The sequence below is a fragment of the Mirounga leonina genome, unplaced genomic scaffold (genome assembly GCF_011800145.1).
Source record: "Mirounga leonina isolate KUSES-001 unplaced genomic scaffold, KU_Mleo_1.0 Mir_129, whole genome shotgun sequence".
NCBI classification, from domain to species: domain Eukaryota; kingdom Metazoa; phylum Chordata; class Mammalia; order Carnivora; family Phocidae; genus Mirounga; species Mirounga leonina.
The window spans coordinates 48,427,299-48,444,918 of NW_023270323.1; the positions used below are offsets into that span (position 1 = coordinate 48,427,299).

General features: G+C 34.4%; 1 protein-coding gene across 9 annotated transcripts in view; it reads right to left on the reverse strand.

Annotated features, from left to right (window-relative positions):
* N4BP2 (NEDD4 binding protein 2) overlaps positions 1 to 17,620 on the reverse strand; it is an 89,795-nt gene that overhangs the window by 37,686 nt on the left and 34,489 nt on the right. For 8 of the 9 annotated variants that reach the window (XR_004679252.1, XR_004679254.1, XM_035005099.1 and 5 more), the window contains 5 exons: positions 14,879 to 16,028; positions 14,220 to 14,344; positions 9,306 to 9,394; positions 4,635 to 4,711; positions 46 to 201 (listed from right to left, as the gene is read on the reverse strand). Coding sequence is in view for 7 of the 9 variants with exons in the window: in XM_035005099.1 (XP_034860990.1) it covers positions 46 to 201; positions 4,635 to 4,711; positions 9,306 to 9,394; positions 14,220 to 14,344; positions 14,879 to 16,028 (1,597 nt within the window). In the remaining 2 variants the exon portion in view is untranslated. Of the gene's footprint in view, positions 1 to 45; positions 202 to 4,634; positions 4,712 to 9,305; positions 9,395 to 14,219; positions 14,345 to 14,878; positions 16,029 to 17,434; positions 17,528 to 17,620 lie in introns of all 9 variants that reach the window. The other variant, XM_035005101.1, reaches the window with a different exon arrangement.

Below are 17,620 nucleotides of genomic sequence, written 5' to 3' on the forward strand. Positions count from 1 at the left end.
ATTATATTTCAAATTGAATTTGTGTATTCAGGGACTTTAACCTACCTAGTACTGGTGTCCTCACAAGAATAGACACACAATTCAATACGTTCACTTTTCTCTGGAACTGAAGAACTCATGATTATTGGCACTGAAACAAAACGCTGATAATGTTCCAACATTCTTGTTATTTTTTCTTTGCTTACCCCATGTATATTACGCCTAAAGATTCCAGGGGAGAAAAGGGTAGAAGGAATATTGGTAATTAAGTTTTTTTTTTAATTGAAACATAAAATGTCAAGGAAATAATATTATTTCTAATAAGTAAAAATATCTAAGCTGGTTTATTATGACACAATATATACTGTTAGATTCTAATTTCATCTTATTCAGGATGTCTTAAATTACCATTTTTATAATCATTCCATACAATCTTTTCCAAATATCATTTATCAACTCAGAAAAAACCAGCAGATCCTAATAACTTTAAAAGAAGCTATTCTCAAGCTCTGCAAAAAAACATTTCATAAGAAAATGACCATTACTTCAAGACTATTAACTAGTAAGTAAAAAAATTCCACTACAATCTTCTACTTATGCCACTATGGCAGATTAGATGTCCAAAGGGCTCTCCTGTTACAATAAAACTAGATCCCAAGTCAATTAAAGCAAACATATATTTTAATACATTTTAAATTCAAGCAAAGAAAAAAAATTCCTGGTATGTCCAGTCTCTGGATGTCCAAATATGAAATTTGTCATATTTGTGCTTTCACTCATGGTAGCAAACATATATTTTAATACATTTTAAATTCAAGCAAAGAAAAAAAATTCCTGGTATGTCCAGTCTCTGGATGTCCAAATATGAAATTTGTCATATTTGTGCTTTCACTCATGGTAGCTTATTTGTGTGTTTTTATGAACTCATAGTTAGTTGAACCTAATATATGAGAATCCTTAGGCCTTAACCTGGGGTGCTTTCCTTCATACAACATCTGGATTTGCATCTGCCAGGAGGCCAGATGATATGCTTTCGTCCCTCAAGGATCTTGTCATAATGAAAACCTCTAGTTTGCAACATTCCTATCTTGGGCAAGGATCCAAGGCTTAGTGTCTGGATCCCAGGGCTAATATCAGTATTTGCCACCTGGGCAAATCTGGCTTTCATATTTACCTACCTCAATCTTGTCTGGTTTCAGATCACAGAGAAGCAAAGAGATAGAAAATATGAAAGAGAAGTTAAGAGACACAGACATAGAGGACAGAGCAAAAAGGTAGTATACATGTAATCCAAGTCCCAGAAAGAGAGTACATGGGACAGAAGCAATTTAAAGAAAAATGGCTAAGGATTTTCCAGAACTGATCAAAGACATCATTGATGTCCCCTAATCCAAGAAGCCCAACAAATCCCAAACAAGATACATATTAAGAAATCCACTAGAAACATGGTACTGAAATTGTCATTCACCAAAGATAAAGAGATGATATTAAAAGCAGCCAGAAACTAAAGGAAAAAAAACTAATTATCTATAAAGAAACCAAGTATTAGAATTACAGCTGCCTTAACAATGGAAGTCAAAAAATAATTAAATGTTATCTTCAATAACAGAAACTGTCAATCTAGAATATATATACCCAGTGAAAGTATCTTACAAGAATGAAGGCAATAAAAGAATTTTCAGATTAAAAAAAAAAAAAAAAAAAGAGTTTGACATGAAGCAGAACTACACTGTAAAGAAAATCCTAAAAGATGAATGTCAGACAGAAGGAAATTCCCAGATGAAATATCTACGATGAAAGAAAAATTAAGCACAACAATAACTGTATGAGTGAAAACACACAGTGTCTGTACATTCTGGACAATCATAGCATGTAAGTCAGAAGGGAGATAAATATCAGAGTTAAAATGTTTTAAAGTCCTTATATTTGCGAGAAGGAAGGCTAACAAAATGGTTTGACTTTAAATTTAAAGTTTGCATGATCAAAGTTTTAATGTAACCACTAAAAGGATAAAAATAGTGTATATCATTTCCAAATTAAAAGAGAAGGAAAAAGTAAATAAGAAAATCTGCATTCAGTGAAAAAAATCCAAAATAAGGCATGATGAAAAGGGGGGAAAAATCAAATATATAATTTTCTGTGATAAGAGAAAAGCAATCGCAGGAAAGGTGAAATAAAGGGACAGTGCACAGAGGGAAGACAGTAAGAAACAAGGCTAATTACATGAATAACCAAAATAACCATAAAAGAATTAAGCTTAAGAATGAAAAGCCAAAGATGGACAGAGAGGATTTTTCAAAACCCAGTCATACTGGTTATAAGAGATACATCTAAATGTAAAGACAAAGGAAAGTCAAAAGTAAAAATATGGAAAAAGAAATAACACTCAAATCCTAAAAGGAAGTTGGTGTAGTTCTATTAATATTAGACAAATGAGACTTTATAACAAAAATTAAAATTAAGGATAAAAGAAAATCACTTGACAAGGATAAAAGGTTAAATCAGACAGATAAAAAAACTTTAAGCTATAAAAGCACATCAAAATATATCCTCAGAATTCATAAAGTGAAAATAGGCAGATTTATAAGAAGAAACTTGGACATATTCAACATAATAAAGGGAGATTTCAACACATCCTTCTCATATAGATTTCCTCATTCCTCTCTTAAAACATTAATCCATCAAGCATTTTTTTAAAAAGTAAAGCTACAGAAGATGTAACAGAATAAGCATGACTTAATAATATATTAACATACTATAACCAGTATACATTTTTATCAAGCAAACATGAAACATTTATAAAAAACAATGAACTAGGCCATAAAAACGCATCTTTTAAAATATCAGAGAATTAGTATCACACAAATGGCACAATCTTATCTACTACAGTTAAGTTGAAAATGAATTTCTTAAAAAAGAAATTTAAAAACCATCTGTTCACAAACTTAAAAACATAGTTTTAAATAACCCAAGGGTTAAAAAGTAAAATTAATCATAATACAAATTAGAGGATAAATGATAAAAAGAAAGCATTATATATTAATATTATATATTAAAATTCTAGGAGCATCTAATTTCCTAAGGAAATTTATAGCATCAAATGCTCATATAAGAAAATAACCTGAACCTTCAGGTGAAACCTTATAAAAATAACAGAATAAACAAAGCAAAATAGATTTTTTAAAAAGCAGAGAAAGTAGAATAAAAGAGAAGCAGAAATGAACGTAAAACAAACTTAAAATAGAAAGATCAGGTGAGCAAAGAGATGTTTATTTGAAAAGGCTAATAAAAAATCTGATCTCTGGTGAGAATAAGAAAAAAAGAAGGAAGATACATATAAACATATCCAGATTGAAAAGGGGAACTTAAGTATGGATGCAACACAGATGTAAATGATAAGAGAATACTATAATTGTCTTAATAAAGTCTTAATAAATTTGGAAACTTTGGTGTAATGGACAAATTCTAACTGAAACTTCTCACAAAGAAAACACCAGGTCCACAAGTTTCATAAGTAAATTCTATCAAACACTCAAACTTACATAAACTCAGAAAAGAGAAAAAGAAGAAATATTTTCCAATTAATTTTATCAACCTAAAATCACGATACCAAAGCCAGGCAAGAAAGGGCAAGGAAGAAAAAATTATTGATCAACCTCTCTCATTTATACAGATGCAAAAATCCTAAGCAAAATATTAGAAAACCAAATCTATAATGTACCAAAAACATATAAAAAGGAACGAAGTACTGATACATGCTACAACATGGATGAACCTTGAAACATGATGCTAAGTGAAAGGTGCCAGACACAAAGGGCCACAAATTGTATGATTCCATTTATATGCAATGACTAGAATAGGCAAATTCATAGAGACAGAAAAGCAAATTAGCAGTTGCCAAAGGAAAGGGAGAATTGGGAGTGGCCAATAGCAGGTACGGGGTTTCTTTTGAGGAGATGGAAGTGTGCACTAATTAGATAGTGGTGATGGTTGCACAACATTATGAATATACTAAAATTAGGTTGTCCCTCAGTTAGTATAGAAATTAGTTAAAATGACCAAGAAGAAAATACCCTGACCAAAATCAAGTTAGGGTTATCTCTAAGGGAATACAGAACACAAAGCAAAATACATTATGTGTCCATGTCCTAAGTAACATTTTAATTGAAGTCAAACAATCAAGTAAAAAAGTAAAACCTTTGGGAGAAGGGCAGGGAGAGGGGAGGGTAGTGCAAAAACTGCATAGCTAGACATTTGCTACCTTTTCTACCCATACTTCCTTCACTTCCTTTCAGTATTCTTAGTCATTAGGCAGCTACAATGATTGGTTCCTCCCAGTAGCACATGGTTCAGGTACACCAAACCCCAGGATCTGTTCTAATTTCAGATATTGACATTATACTGCTAATAAGTAATAAAGTACTGACTATATAAGACAACTGGAATATTTCTGTTAATTAACTCAGTATTAGGAATAAAAAGATACAAACTCTTCATAAACTGAAAAAAGGTCTACAGGAAATACAAAATTTGTTATCAAAGCTGCAACCTAATCCATTTTGTTTCATTCATTATTTGTAGGGAGAAAAAAATCTAGATGGACTTTCTATCACTGCCATAAATTAAAAACATGTTAAATAGTCTCTCAATTTTACCTTGCAAGTTCCTTTGGTTTGAACTTCCACCATGTGTCCGGTTCCCGGAAAAGGACTTTATATTTATGATTTTGAGACTACATACAAAAAAGACAAATGTATTTTAAAATACTACTTCCATGAAATTAAATGCATTGTTTCCAAATTCATAGCATGTTAAAATTTTAAACCTAAAAGATTATCTAATTGTGATGAGTTTGTTAAACTGGCAAAAGGTACAATCTCTTTGACCCAGCAATTCATTTCCAGAAAGTTATGCTACTAATAAATAATTACATAAGACTGCAAACACACACATACACACACAAGTTATCCAGTTCACCATTATTTGTAATAACAAAAGAAGACAACACAGTGACTATTAATATGCAACTGGCTAAATAAATGAAGGTACAGCCATACAATGCAAATACAGCAATTTTAAAAATGCTGCATGTGTTCATGAGAAAAGGTCCCAATACAAACTGTAAGGAAAGTAAGATACATAATTTTCACTTGTGTAAAAAAGATGCTAGCGATCTCCCCATTTTCTTCATTTTTTGAAGAAAAAGTGAATTTGGCAACCTATGATAAGCAGTAGTCCTTTATACTTCTTTTCACTGTAAGACCTGTAATACAGGTCTTACAGTGAAAAATGCTATAGCTAATTTTCAGTCCTCTCTTCCTTGACTCTCAGCAGCATTTGTCATAGTTCATCACTCCCTCTCCTAACACTTTCTTTCTACCCTCTTGGTTTTCCTCCTGCCCCACTGGAAGAGTGTTCTCACTCCTTTTTGCTAGTCCTTTTTTGCCCAGACCTCTTCCCACTTAGACCTGCACTTAGTCCTTGGTCCTCTACTCTTTTTTTTTTTTTTTTAATGTTATATGTTAATCACCATACATTACATCATAAGTTTTTGGTGTAGTGTTCCATGATTCATTGTTTGTGTATAACACCCAGTGCTCCATGCAGAACGTGCCCTCTTTAATACCCATCACCAGGCTAACCCATCCTCCCACCCCCCTCCCCTCTAGAACCCTCAGTTTGTTTTTCAGAGTCCATAGTCTCTCATGGTTCGTCTCCCCCACCGATTCCCCCCCTTCATTCTTCACCTCCTGCTATCTTCTTTTTTTTTTTAACATAAAATGTATTATTTGTTTCAGAGGTACAGGTCTGTGATTTAACAGTCTTACACAATTCACAGCGCTTGGTCCTCTACTCTTGATCATACTCACTTCTTCGGTGATATCATTCCATTCCTTGGCTTTGAGTATCACCATTACCATACGGTAATGACTCTCAGATACATATCTTTAGCTCAGAATTCATTCCTGAACTCCAAACTCATAGATCCAACTACCTATTCAACAAACTTAACATATTCAAACCTAAACTTTTGAAATCCATTACCCGACACCCACCACAAAACTATTTTATCTGAACCCTTCTCCATCATTCTCAGCTCCTGACAACCTCTAATTACACAGGCCAAAAACCAACCTTGATGTCACACTGAACTCCTCTTTCTTTCACATCCATTATCAATCCAATAAGAAATTCAGTTGGCTCTACTTTCAAAATATATCCAGAATCTAATCAGTACTCACTGTGACCTTCACTGCCACCATGTTGGTCTAAGGCATATGATCTCTTCCTTTAATTACCACTATAGTCCTCTAATCTCCCTGCTTCCACACTTGCCACCCCAGCCCCTGCCCTTACCCCAAGTCTATTCTCAACATTGTGCTACAGCAATCCCGTCAACAGTCGGATCATGTCACTACTCTGCTCAAAACCCTGTTACGGACTGAAGGTCTATGTCCCTTCAAACCCCATTATGTTGAAATCCCACTCCCACCATATGACTGTGTTTAGAGATAAGGCCTTTATGGAGGTAATTAAGGTTAAATGAGAACATAAGGGTAAGGCTCCAATCTGACAGAATTAGTATGCAAATAAGAAGAGACACCAGAGAACTCCTTATATACCATAAGAGAACATGGCAAGAAGGCAGCCACCTGCAAGCCAGGAAAACAACTCTCATCCAGAAACCAACCCTGCCAGACCTTGACCTGGGACTCCAAGCCTCCAGAACTGTGAGAAAATAAACTTGTTTAAGACACCCAGTCTGTGGTATCTTATGGCAGCCTGAGCAGATTAATACATCTTCCATGTCACTCAAGGTAAAATCTGAAATTCTTACAGTGATCTATGAGCCCTTATATAATCTGCCCTACCATCTCCCCAACCACCATTACATCTCTGACCTCATCTCTCACTACTGATCCCCTCAGTTTTTTTTTTTTTTTAAACAGTTCTTTTTTTTTAAGATTTTATTTATTTTTTAGAGAGTGAGCGAGAGAGAAACAGCATGAGAGGGGAGAGGGTCAGAGGGAGAAGCAGGCTCCCCGCTGAGCGGGGAGCCCGATGTGGGACTCAATCCCAGGACCCTGGGATCATGACCTGAGCCGAAGGCAGACGCTTAACCATCTGAGCCACCCAGGTGCCCTGATCCCCTCAGTTTTATGACAAGATGCAAACAAAGTACTCACTGATATTTTCTGTCATTCTGACAGAAAAGTCCCAAAATCAACCTAGGTAAGAAGTGACAGAACACCCTGTAATGAGTCTACTCACTTCCATCTCCTCACCTCAGTACCAAATTTTATATACTTTATTCAGGGGCTGGCAACAGCTGTGGTCTCTAATTACCTAAAGGGACTGTCCTATAGCTCTTAGGATCAAATTAACTTTAAATGAATATACACACAGAGGGAAAAAAAGAGACTATGAATTTAAAGACTTTTTCAACTCCCATATCAATAGGCAAATCTTAATAATGTTATATTACTTGGGAGGATTCTTATTTATGTTAAGCTATATGATAACTCACAAGGGAAACTATATATATATTTAAAGTAATAAGTTTTGCCAGATGCCACTAAGCATACCTGACTGCTTGCTGCTACTTATCCCCAACTCACTACTTAACTACTTCTGTAAATGACAGTCACAATAGTAATAGATTGTTATCTCCAACCTATTCTACTCCCCCACAGCTCTCATTATCTTGCTACCAAAAGGAGCAAAAAGTGATCCTCTTCTCTACAGTAATTGCTGTATCTACTCGTTTTTGAAGAAAAAGTGAATCTGGCAACCTATGATAAGCAGCAGTCCTTTATACTTCTAAGTAGAGTTGGGAAGAGCCAAGGAATCAATACTGGGAAAACAGCTTTATAATTTCAATTATTATGTAAGAAAAAAAAGGAAAGAAAAATACTATGGAAGCCTGAAGTCTAAATGAAAATCAGTAACACAGTAATGCAGAGGCTTTTTTATTTTCTCCATAGGAAAATGAGTGTTAAAGAATTTCTTAATATGACAATAGGAAGCTAAAGAAAACATACAGAGAAGTCAAGTAAGTTAAGTGGGAAAGCATTCCCCATGACAAATACATTAGGCTAGAAATACAATACCCAATAATCACAAAAGCTTCATTCATTCACCATTTTAACCTAACAAATATATCTTTACTATATGCCACCCTGAAGATTCAATGATGAATAAAACAACAACCTATCCTCAAGAATATATAGATCGCTTATAGCCAAATTTAGACCATCAGCCAGTATTTGTACAGCCTAGGAACTAAGGATAGTTTTTATATCTTTTAAAGGGTCATTTAAAAAGAAAAGAACAAAAAAAAGATAAAACAACAGAGACTGTATGTGGCCCCCCAAAACCTAAAATATTTACTACCTGGCACTTTATAGAAAAAAGCTAGCCAACCCATGGCCTACTGATAAAAGCAGCGTGCTTAATGGTATCACAGAAGTAAGCCAGGGTACCATGAAAACATAAAGAGTACTCCACTCAGCTTTTTTTTTTTTAAAGTTCTTTTTTTTTTTAAGGTTTTTTTTTTTTTTTCATTTGACAGAGAGAGAGACACACACACAACGAGAGACGGAACACAAGCAGGGGCAGAGGGAGAGGGAGAAGCAGGCTTCCCACAGAGCTTGGAGCCCGATGTGGGGCTCAATCCCAGGACCCTGGGATCATGACCTGAGCCAAAGGCAGACGCTTAATGACTGAGCCACCCAGGCGCCCCTCCACTCAGCTTTTTAGTAAGTTAATGCTAACTTCCTGAAAAAGGTGACATCAAAGCTAGGCAAAAAAAAAAGAAAAGAATCTGGCAAATTTGGAGAACTGAAAAGAGTTGAATTTATAAAAGTCTGAATTTATCAGAAGAGCAAAATCAAAAGAAATTTGGTCAGTAACAAAGGACCACCAATTTTGATTCCACCAAGTAAAAGCAGTAAGGAAAAATATTTTGTATGTATACACATTAATACACACACACGCACACACATATATATATACCCATGTAAACATAAAATTATAATTTATTATCTATATACACACAAACATAAAATTATAACAATACCACTACTTTTTATAAAAGACATCAAAAATGAAATAATCACAGGATTTAAAAACTAAGAATTTGAAAACTGATTAAATTTAGCTTTATGCAAAAACTATTCCTATTTTTCTCATTTCGCTTACAACCAGAGAAAAGCTCAGTTACAGACAGTCTCTGGACTGTTTGCTTGAGATTCAGTTGTGTAATTAACATCCACCAACAATTTCAAACTTACTACTATAGACTTATGACAATTTATAGTACAAACCAAAGAAATATATGGCTTCATTTCCCATGCCTGTAGGTTTGTATTGTCTATTATTATAGGAGACACCTTCTTCTCAAATGCTTCTTTTGCTGAAAAACACAAATAGAAAGTGACAAATCACTTTTTATAACAGTATTAAGTATTCTCTTGAAATCTGAAAAATCTGATCTTGTTTCCATAATGAAAATCATAGATATGGGGTAATTTTACTCACAACTCTACTTCTTTTTTTTTAGGGGGGGAGGGGCAGCAGGAGAGGGAGAGAGAGAATCCCAAGTAGGCTCCACACCCAGCTCGGAGCCCAACGGAGGGCTTGATCCCAGAACCCTGAGATCACAACCCGAGCCAAAATCAAGAATTGGATGCTTAACCGACTGAGGCACCCAGGTTCTCCACAACTCTACTTCTAAATATCACTTATGAGTGTATGAAAAATTAAAGTACAGGTAAGTGTCGGATAATAAATAAATACTAAAGTTATAATCAGAGAAAATTATAAAATAAAAACTGTCTAAGTTTTATGTGAGTTACATGTATAAATGGGGAAAAAACTATCATTAAAAACAATATAATGCTAAAAGCAACAAGGTATCCTGGATAAGATTCTAGAAGGGAAAAGAACTTTAGGAGAAAACTAGTATCAGGGGTGCCTGGCTGGCTCAGTCAGTAGAGCATGCAACTCTTGATCCCAGGGTTGTGAGTTCAAGCCCCACATTGGGCATGGAGCCTAATTAAAAACAAAAATTGTAAAAAATAAATAAATTAAAAAGAAAAAGAAAAGAAAAACTAATATCTAAATAAAGTCTGGAGTTAACAGTAATATACCAGCATTAACCTCTTAGTCTTGACAAATGTACCATGGTTATATAAGATGTTAACATTAGAGGGGAAATGAGGGGTATACAGAAACTCTATATTGCCTTTGCAACCTTTTCATAAATCAAAAATTATTCCAAAATAGTTTTAAAACAAACAAGCACAAATTATAAACAAACACACACAAAAAGATGTAATGATTTAAAATAAAGAAAACATTATTATATACTGTTTCCAAGAGATTTTCTTAAAAAACTACCTTTTTTCCCAAGGAATTAAACCATTCAGGAAATTAACGATGAAGCACAATAAATAAGCCTTACAAGGATATTATGTGGAAGTTTTAAAAGTTCCATGTACTCTCTTACTACTCAGTAATAAAAAGGCAAATAACCCAATTTAAAAATAACAAACGATTAAGGAGCTAGAAAAAGAAGACAAAACTCAAACCCAGCAAAAGGAAGGAAATAATAAAGATTAGAACAGAAATAAATGATATAGAAACTAAAAAAAATAATAGAACAGATCAATGAAACCAGAAGCTGGTTCTTCGAAAAGACCAACAAAATTGATAAACCTCTAGCCAGACTCATCAACAAATAAACAAAATCACTAAAGAAAGAGGAGAAATAACACCACAGAAATACAATTTTTACAGAATATTATGAAAACCTATATGCCAACAAACTGCACAACTTAGTGGAAATGAATAAATTCCTAGAAACGTATAACCTACCAAAACTAAAGCAGGAAGAAATAGAAATTTTGAACACAATTACCACATGAAATTGAATCACTAATCAAAAAACTCCCATAAACAAAAGTCCAGGACCAGATGGCTTCACAAGCGAATTCTACCAAACATTTAAAGAAGAGTTAATACCTATTCTTCTCAAACTATTCCAAAAAAATAGAAGGGGAAGGAAAACTTCCAAATTCATTCTATGAGACCAGCATTATCCTGATACCAAAACAAGATAAAAACCACCAAAAAAGAGAATTACAGGCCAATATTTCTCATGAATATAGATGCAAAAACCCTCAACAAAATATTAGCAAAGCAAATCCAACAATACATTAAGAAAATCATACACCACAATCAAGTGGGATCTATTCCTGGGTTGCCAGGGTAGTTCAATTATTTGCAAAACAATCAAAATGATACATCACATCAGTAAGAGAAAGGACAAAAACCACAGGATCATTTCAATAGATGCAGAAATAGCATTCTACAAAGTACAACATCCATTCATGAGAAAAACCATCTGCAAAGTAGGTCTAGAGGGAACATACCTCAACATAAATTTGCAAATGACATACCAATAAAGGGTTAGTATCCAAAATATATAAAGAATTTATACAATTCAATAACAAAAAACAAATAATCCAATTAAAAAATGGGCAGAAGACACAAAGAGACATTTCTCCAAAGAAGACAGAGAGCCAACAGACACATGAAAAGATGTTCAACATCACTCATCATCAGGGAAATGCAAATCAAAACTACAGTGAGATACCACCTGACCCCTGTCAGAATGGCTGAAATCAAAAACACAAGAAACAAGTGTTGGTGAGGATATGCGGAAAAAGGAACCCTCCTGCACTGTTAGTGGGAATGTAGCTACTATGGAAAACAGTATGGAGGTTCCTCAAAAAAAAAACTAAAAATGGAACCACTCTATGATCCAAGAATCACACTACTGGGTATTTACCCAAAAAGTACAAAAACACTAATTCAAAGGGATACACACACCCCTATGTTTATTGTAGTATTATTTACAATAGCAAATCTATGGAAACAGTCCAAGTGTCCACTGACAGCTGAATGGATAAAGAAGAGGTGTATACACACACACACACACACAATACATACACATACACAATGGACTATTATTCAGCCATAAAATGGTGAAAACTTGCCATTTTCAACAACATGGATAGAGCTAGGGAGTATATTGCTAAACTAAATAAGTCAGAGAAAGACAAATAACTTATGATCTCACTTATATGTGGAATTTAAGAAACAAAACAAAAAGGAGAGAGAGAGACAAACCAAGAAACAGACTCTTCACTATACAAAACTAATAGTTATGAGAGGGGAGGTGGGTGGGGGGATGGGTAAAATAGGTGATGGGTATTAAAGAATACACTCATCATGACAAAAAAAATAATTTTTAAAAAAGGAACACAAGATACTTAGGAAAAAAGTACAATTTTTCAAGGAAATACTATTTTCCAATTTAAATACTTTTTAAATAGGAAGGGAAAGACTGTACCTTTATATAACTAATGTATTAAAAACTTTTAAATCACATCTTGAAAAAAAAAAAAAAAAACTTAAATTGACAACTCTCCAAAGAAGATAAACTAATGGCCAAAAGGACACACCAACGAATGCTCAACATCATTACCCACCAGGAAAATGCAATCAAAACCACAATGAAATACCACTTCACATCCACCAGGATAGGTATAACCAAATATACAGATAATAACAAGTATTGGTGACAATGTGGAGAAGACAGAACCCTCATAAACTCCTAGTAGGAATGTAAAATGGTGCAGTCACTTTGGAAAAACAGGTTGGTAGGTCCAATAAAGTTTAGACATAGACATGTATGTTCATACCAACATTATTCATAATAGGCAAAAAGTGGAAACAACCCAAATGTCTATCAACTGATGAAAGAATAAATCAAATGTGGCATATCCGTACAACAGAATATTTTTCAGCCATAAGAAAGAATGGACTACTGATACATGCTATAACATGAACCTCGAAAATGTTAAACTAAGTGAAAGAAAGCCATTCACAAAAGACCACATATGATATGATTCTATTTATATGAAATGCCCAGAATAGGCAAATCTATAGAGACAGAAAGCAACTTAGTGGTTGCCTAGGGCTGGGAGAGGTTAGGGAGAAATGAGGAGTGACTGTTAATGGGTAAAGGATCTTTTGGGGGTGATAAAAATGTCCTAGAATTATAGTGATGGTTGTAGAACTCTGAATATGCTTAAAACCATGTGATTCTTATCTCAATAAAACTGTTTAAAAGAGTTCTGCCTATTAATTTAATATTATTACTGCTATGGCTATTGCAGTAGTGAGGGCATGTTGAACCACTGCTAAACACTTCTTTCTCAACCTTAACAACACCATAGGGGTTAAGTATTATTAAGCCCTTTTACAGATGAAGACAATGGGCTTTGGAGAGTATAAATAACTTGTACAAGATTGCATAGCTAGTAACTACCAAATCCAAGACTATTCTTCACCACAGGATACTGTTTTCATTTTTTGTTGTAATAGTATTTTCATAGTCCTGCATTCTCACTTTAATATTCAGTTCAAGAAAAAATACAGAAAAATTCAATAATGTCTGAAGATGGCAAATTCAAGAATCACTTTCACAGTGCCTTTATCATAAAATGAAGGCAAAATATTGTCTATGTGTATTAAGAATTCCTCATGGGACACCTGGGTGGCTCAGTCACTTAAGCTGCTGACTCTTGATCTCAGAGTCCTGAGTTCAAGCCCCAAGTTGAGCTCCACGCTGGCCATGGAGCCTACTAAAAAAAAAAAAAAGAAAAAAAAATTCCTCATATGAAATTCAAACTATAACTAAACATTTCATGATAAAACCATCTTCAGTGAAGAGATCATTGCACTAATAAAAACAGTAAGGTTTTATCTCTTCTCTACAGATTCAGTTTGAGGAGAGCCATTTTTACTCTCACACTGTCCCCCCATACCAACAAAATCAATCTAGGAAAGAGTAGCGTTTAACAATACAAATTCCATTTTAGGGGGCCCCTGGGTGGCTCGGTGGGTTAAGCGACTGCCTTCGGCTGGGGTCATGATCCTGGAGTCCTGGGATTGAGTCCCACATCAGGCTCCCTGCTCAGCAGGGAGTCTGCTTCTCCCTCTGCCCCTCACCCCACTCGTGCTCTTTCTCTCTCCCTCTCTCTCAAGGAAATCTTAAAAAGGAAAAATAATTACAGGGAATTATAACTTTCTAAAAATTGTCTACCTCTCAAAATACAAATATTTTATACTGCTCTTAATATTACCCAAAATCTAATGTCTATTCTTACCACGATTCTGGTTCCATTCATGTGCTTCTCCTAAGTACTTTACATCAAACTGGTACTGTCCATTTATGTAAAAATAATCATCAGTACTAAGAATAACTCCACTTGGATTATCCTCTTGCAAAGTCCTGTGAATGATAAATGGAATTATTTCCATTAATTTTTCTCCTAAATTCTCTCTCCTAATTTTTACAAGGTCACAATCCAAATAAAGAATTGTTACTTAAAAGTGAGAATACAGTAATATCCAGACAAGTCATACTGGAAATCCTCTTAGCAGAAGTTTTGACTCCCAAGAAAGCTGAAGTAAAACAAGTCTATTTTATTCCTTGAATTCAAAATCAATTATGGTTTTGTAACACTACAATCTAAGTTGAACTTATTTTTTTCCCATTCAAATTAGTTCTCTTTCACATAAAGCTATTTCTACTGATTTCAGAAGCTTACAGTCTTGGAATTATCTTTAAATTTTTCTTCTATTCTATCTCCCAAAATGATAGTCTAAGATAGAAGAATTCAATAAAAACTTTGGAGAAAAGAGTGCTGCTATTTGCTACAAAGAAAAAATTAGTAAAAAGAAAAGACTTTAGGGGTTACTAAACATCTCTATAAGCAATAGCATTTCACATATACTTTTTTTTAAACTTAATTAAACCTCATACCTTGCCAAAAAAGATTTTCCTGATCCTGGAAGCCCTCTGAGAAGAACAAGAACTAGTCCAACATAAGATGATGTCTTCTTTCTTACAACCTGAGAAACTGGGGTTTCTTGTACTTGATAAGCACTTGTTCCCTCTTTATTTCTCCATACCTTTGTTGGGGAAGTGTGAGAAATAACTGGAGGGGGAAATGTGTAGTTGACCGGTCTCCAGTGTGTAGTGGTGGTTACAACAGGAGCTACAAAGCCATGATTTCCTTGAAAGAGGTCAAAAGCAGGAATCATTGGATTCCACATTGGTGGAGGAGGAGGAGGCAGCAGTAGAGGGAGAGGGGTAAGTACAGAGCAGTAATTCACATCCTTCCCTTTTGACGGCAGTTCAGTATGTTTGTGTGGCTTGAAACTGAATTCTTCAGAAGGTACAAACGCATCAGGGACAGAAGTAGATTTCTGATCCCCACTTGTACCTAGTAAATCAAGGCCCAGATTTCGCACAGTAAGGCTTAACGGAGCCTGAGGTTCGTTGGCATCCAAATCTACAGGGGCTGGAGAGAACAGAGTCTCAACACACTCAGATTCTAAAAGCTCTTTCTGTCTTTGACTGAGATTGCTACCACCCACCATAGTGTCATTTGCTACATTTAAAGAACTACTGAGAAGAGAATCTTCCAATGCCAATGTGTCATCCTTTATAAAACTTTTGGACTCATTAGAAGCAGAAGGTGACATTAAGGTGTTTGAATTTAATGCAGAGGCAGAATTCTCTAAATTTTCACTGTTCAATTCCATATTTTGTGTAGAAAGAATGGGAGTCATAATACTTGAATCGGAATCGGAATTTATAAATGCACTCGGGTCACTAGAACTATTAACACCTTCCAAAGGCAAAAATGAGTATACTTGGTCATCAGGAGAAGAGTTCAATTTCTCAAAAGCATTCTGTATTAAAGAATCCAAGTCTTCAGTTAGCTGCATGTCCAAAAATGAATCCATTTTTGAATCTTCATTCTCTTCTTCAGGAGGATACTTTTCCATTATTTCACGTCCCACAGCACTTACTTGGTTCTCAGAAGCAACAAAGCTTTTTGAAGACGATTCTTCTACCTTGGTATCAGTGGCAGATAATTCTAATAGACAATCCATTGCATTTTCAACTGTACAACAAGAAGAGCAGCATACATGTGTATTGAAATAAGTAAACTATAATTTGATTAAAATCCATGTACTGAATAGAATACAGAAATTTATAATTTATAAATATTCAAGTCATTTTTCAGTTAATATTTTATGAATATACCAGTCTGTATTAGTGAAAGGTTTGAATGATGGAGTCATGCAATGCTGTTACTATCAGACAAACTGTAATAAACTAGGATAACAAACTGCCATCAAGTAGATAATCTCTGATAAATGTGAATAAACATAAAACATAAAACATCTATAAATTTTATCTAAAAATATCTATAAATTATATCTAAAAATTGCATATATTATGTTTATTTATAAAGACCCAAAAAACAATTTATTCAACAAATACTTAGCTACTGCCTATCCTTTTAAATATTAAGCATTTTTAAGCACTCTCCTATAAATCTAATTTGTTTATATGGTTTATGCTATGAATTTCACTTAATACAAAAAATAGGTATCAGCATGTACTACATATGACATACTCTGTTCAAAGTAAATAAGACATAGTTTTTACTACACTTAAGGGATTTTTGCAGTCTAATGGAGGTAATTAAAGATAATTAAATTAGAAGACAATTACATTATAATATAATATAGATTAAATAATACACACTTTTAGTAATACACAAATGCCATAGCAGCCTTATAGGAGAATAAGGAAAGATTTCACATAAGGTAATATGTGAACTGGGACTTGAAGATTAAAAAGAAACTTGTCAGACACAAAAGGGAAAGGCAAAGCCAGTCTTGAAAACACAAAGCATGTTTAAGGTATTAAGAGAAGTTGATTGGAGTGTGGGTACACAGTAGTATGGTAGATGAAAGGAGACAAATCTGGAAAAGATCAAGTGAAATTGGAAAAAGTGCTATATGTCATGGTAGGACAAATCAATTTTACTTTCTAGGGAAACTACCTGTCACCATATTTGAGCTAGGAGCTTTATATGTATCACCTCAATGAACCATCAAATAATACTATGAGGTATAATATTTCTAGCAAATAGATGAAGAAGTGAAGTTCAAAAAGTATATTAACTTGGCCCAAGTGACACAGATATTAAGTGACAGAGCCAGGACTGGTATGTCTGACTCCAATGCTGAGCTCTTTCTGTTATAATACAAATACAGAATTAGAACTGTTAAGCATTTGAAATTTTGGAGTTTTGCTTATTTTTGTGTTGTTTTGTTTTGTTTTACGGAAAATAAATATGAAAAGGAAGCACAGCACAGGAGGTAACAGCTCTGGTCTGGAGTCAGAAAACCAACACTTAAATCTCTGCTTACTGGATATGACCCTTAAAACACATTACTTAACTTTCCTAAGCTTTGATTTTCTCATTTGCAGTACAGGGATAATAAAGGTACCTACCTCATAGGGTTCTTGTGAGGATTAAATGAGATAATCCATGAAAATGTGCTGTGCACAAGGACTGGCACCTAGTAAGCACCCAATTAATGTTCCCTTAAGAAGAAAAACAAAGAGGGATTGGAGGGGCAAGCCTGGCAGAGAGACCAGTTAGGATATTATAGCAATAGTACAAAGGTTAGAAGCCCT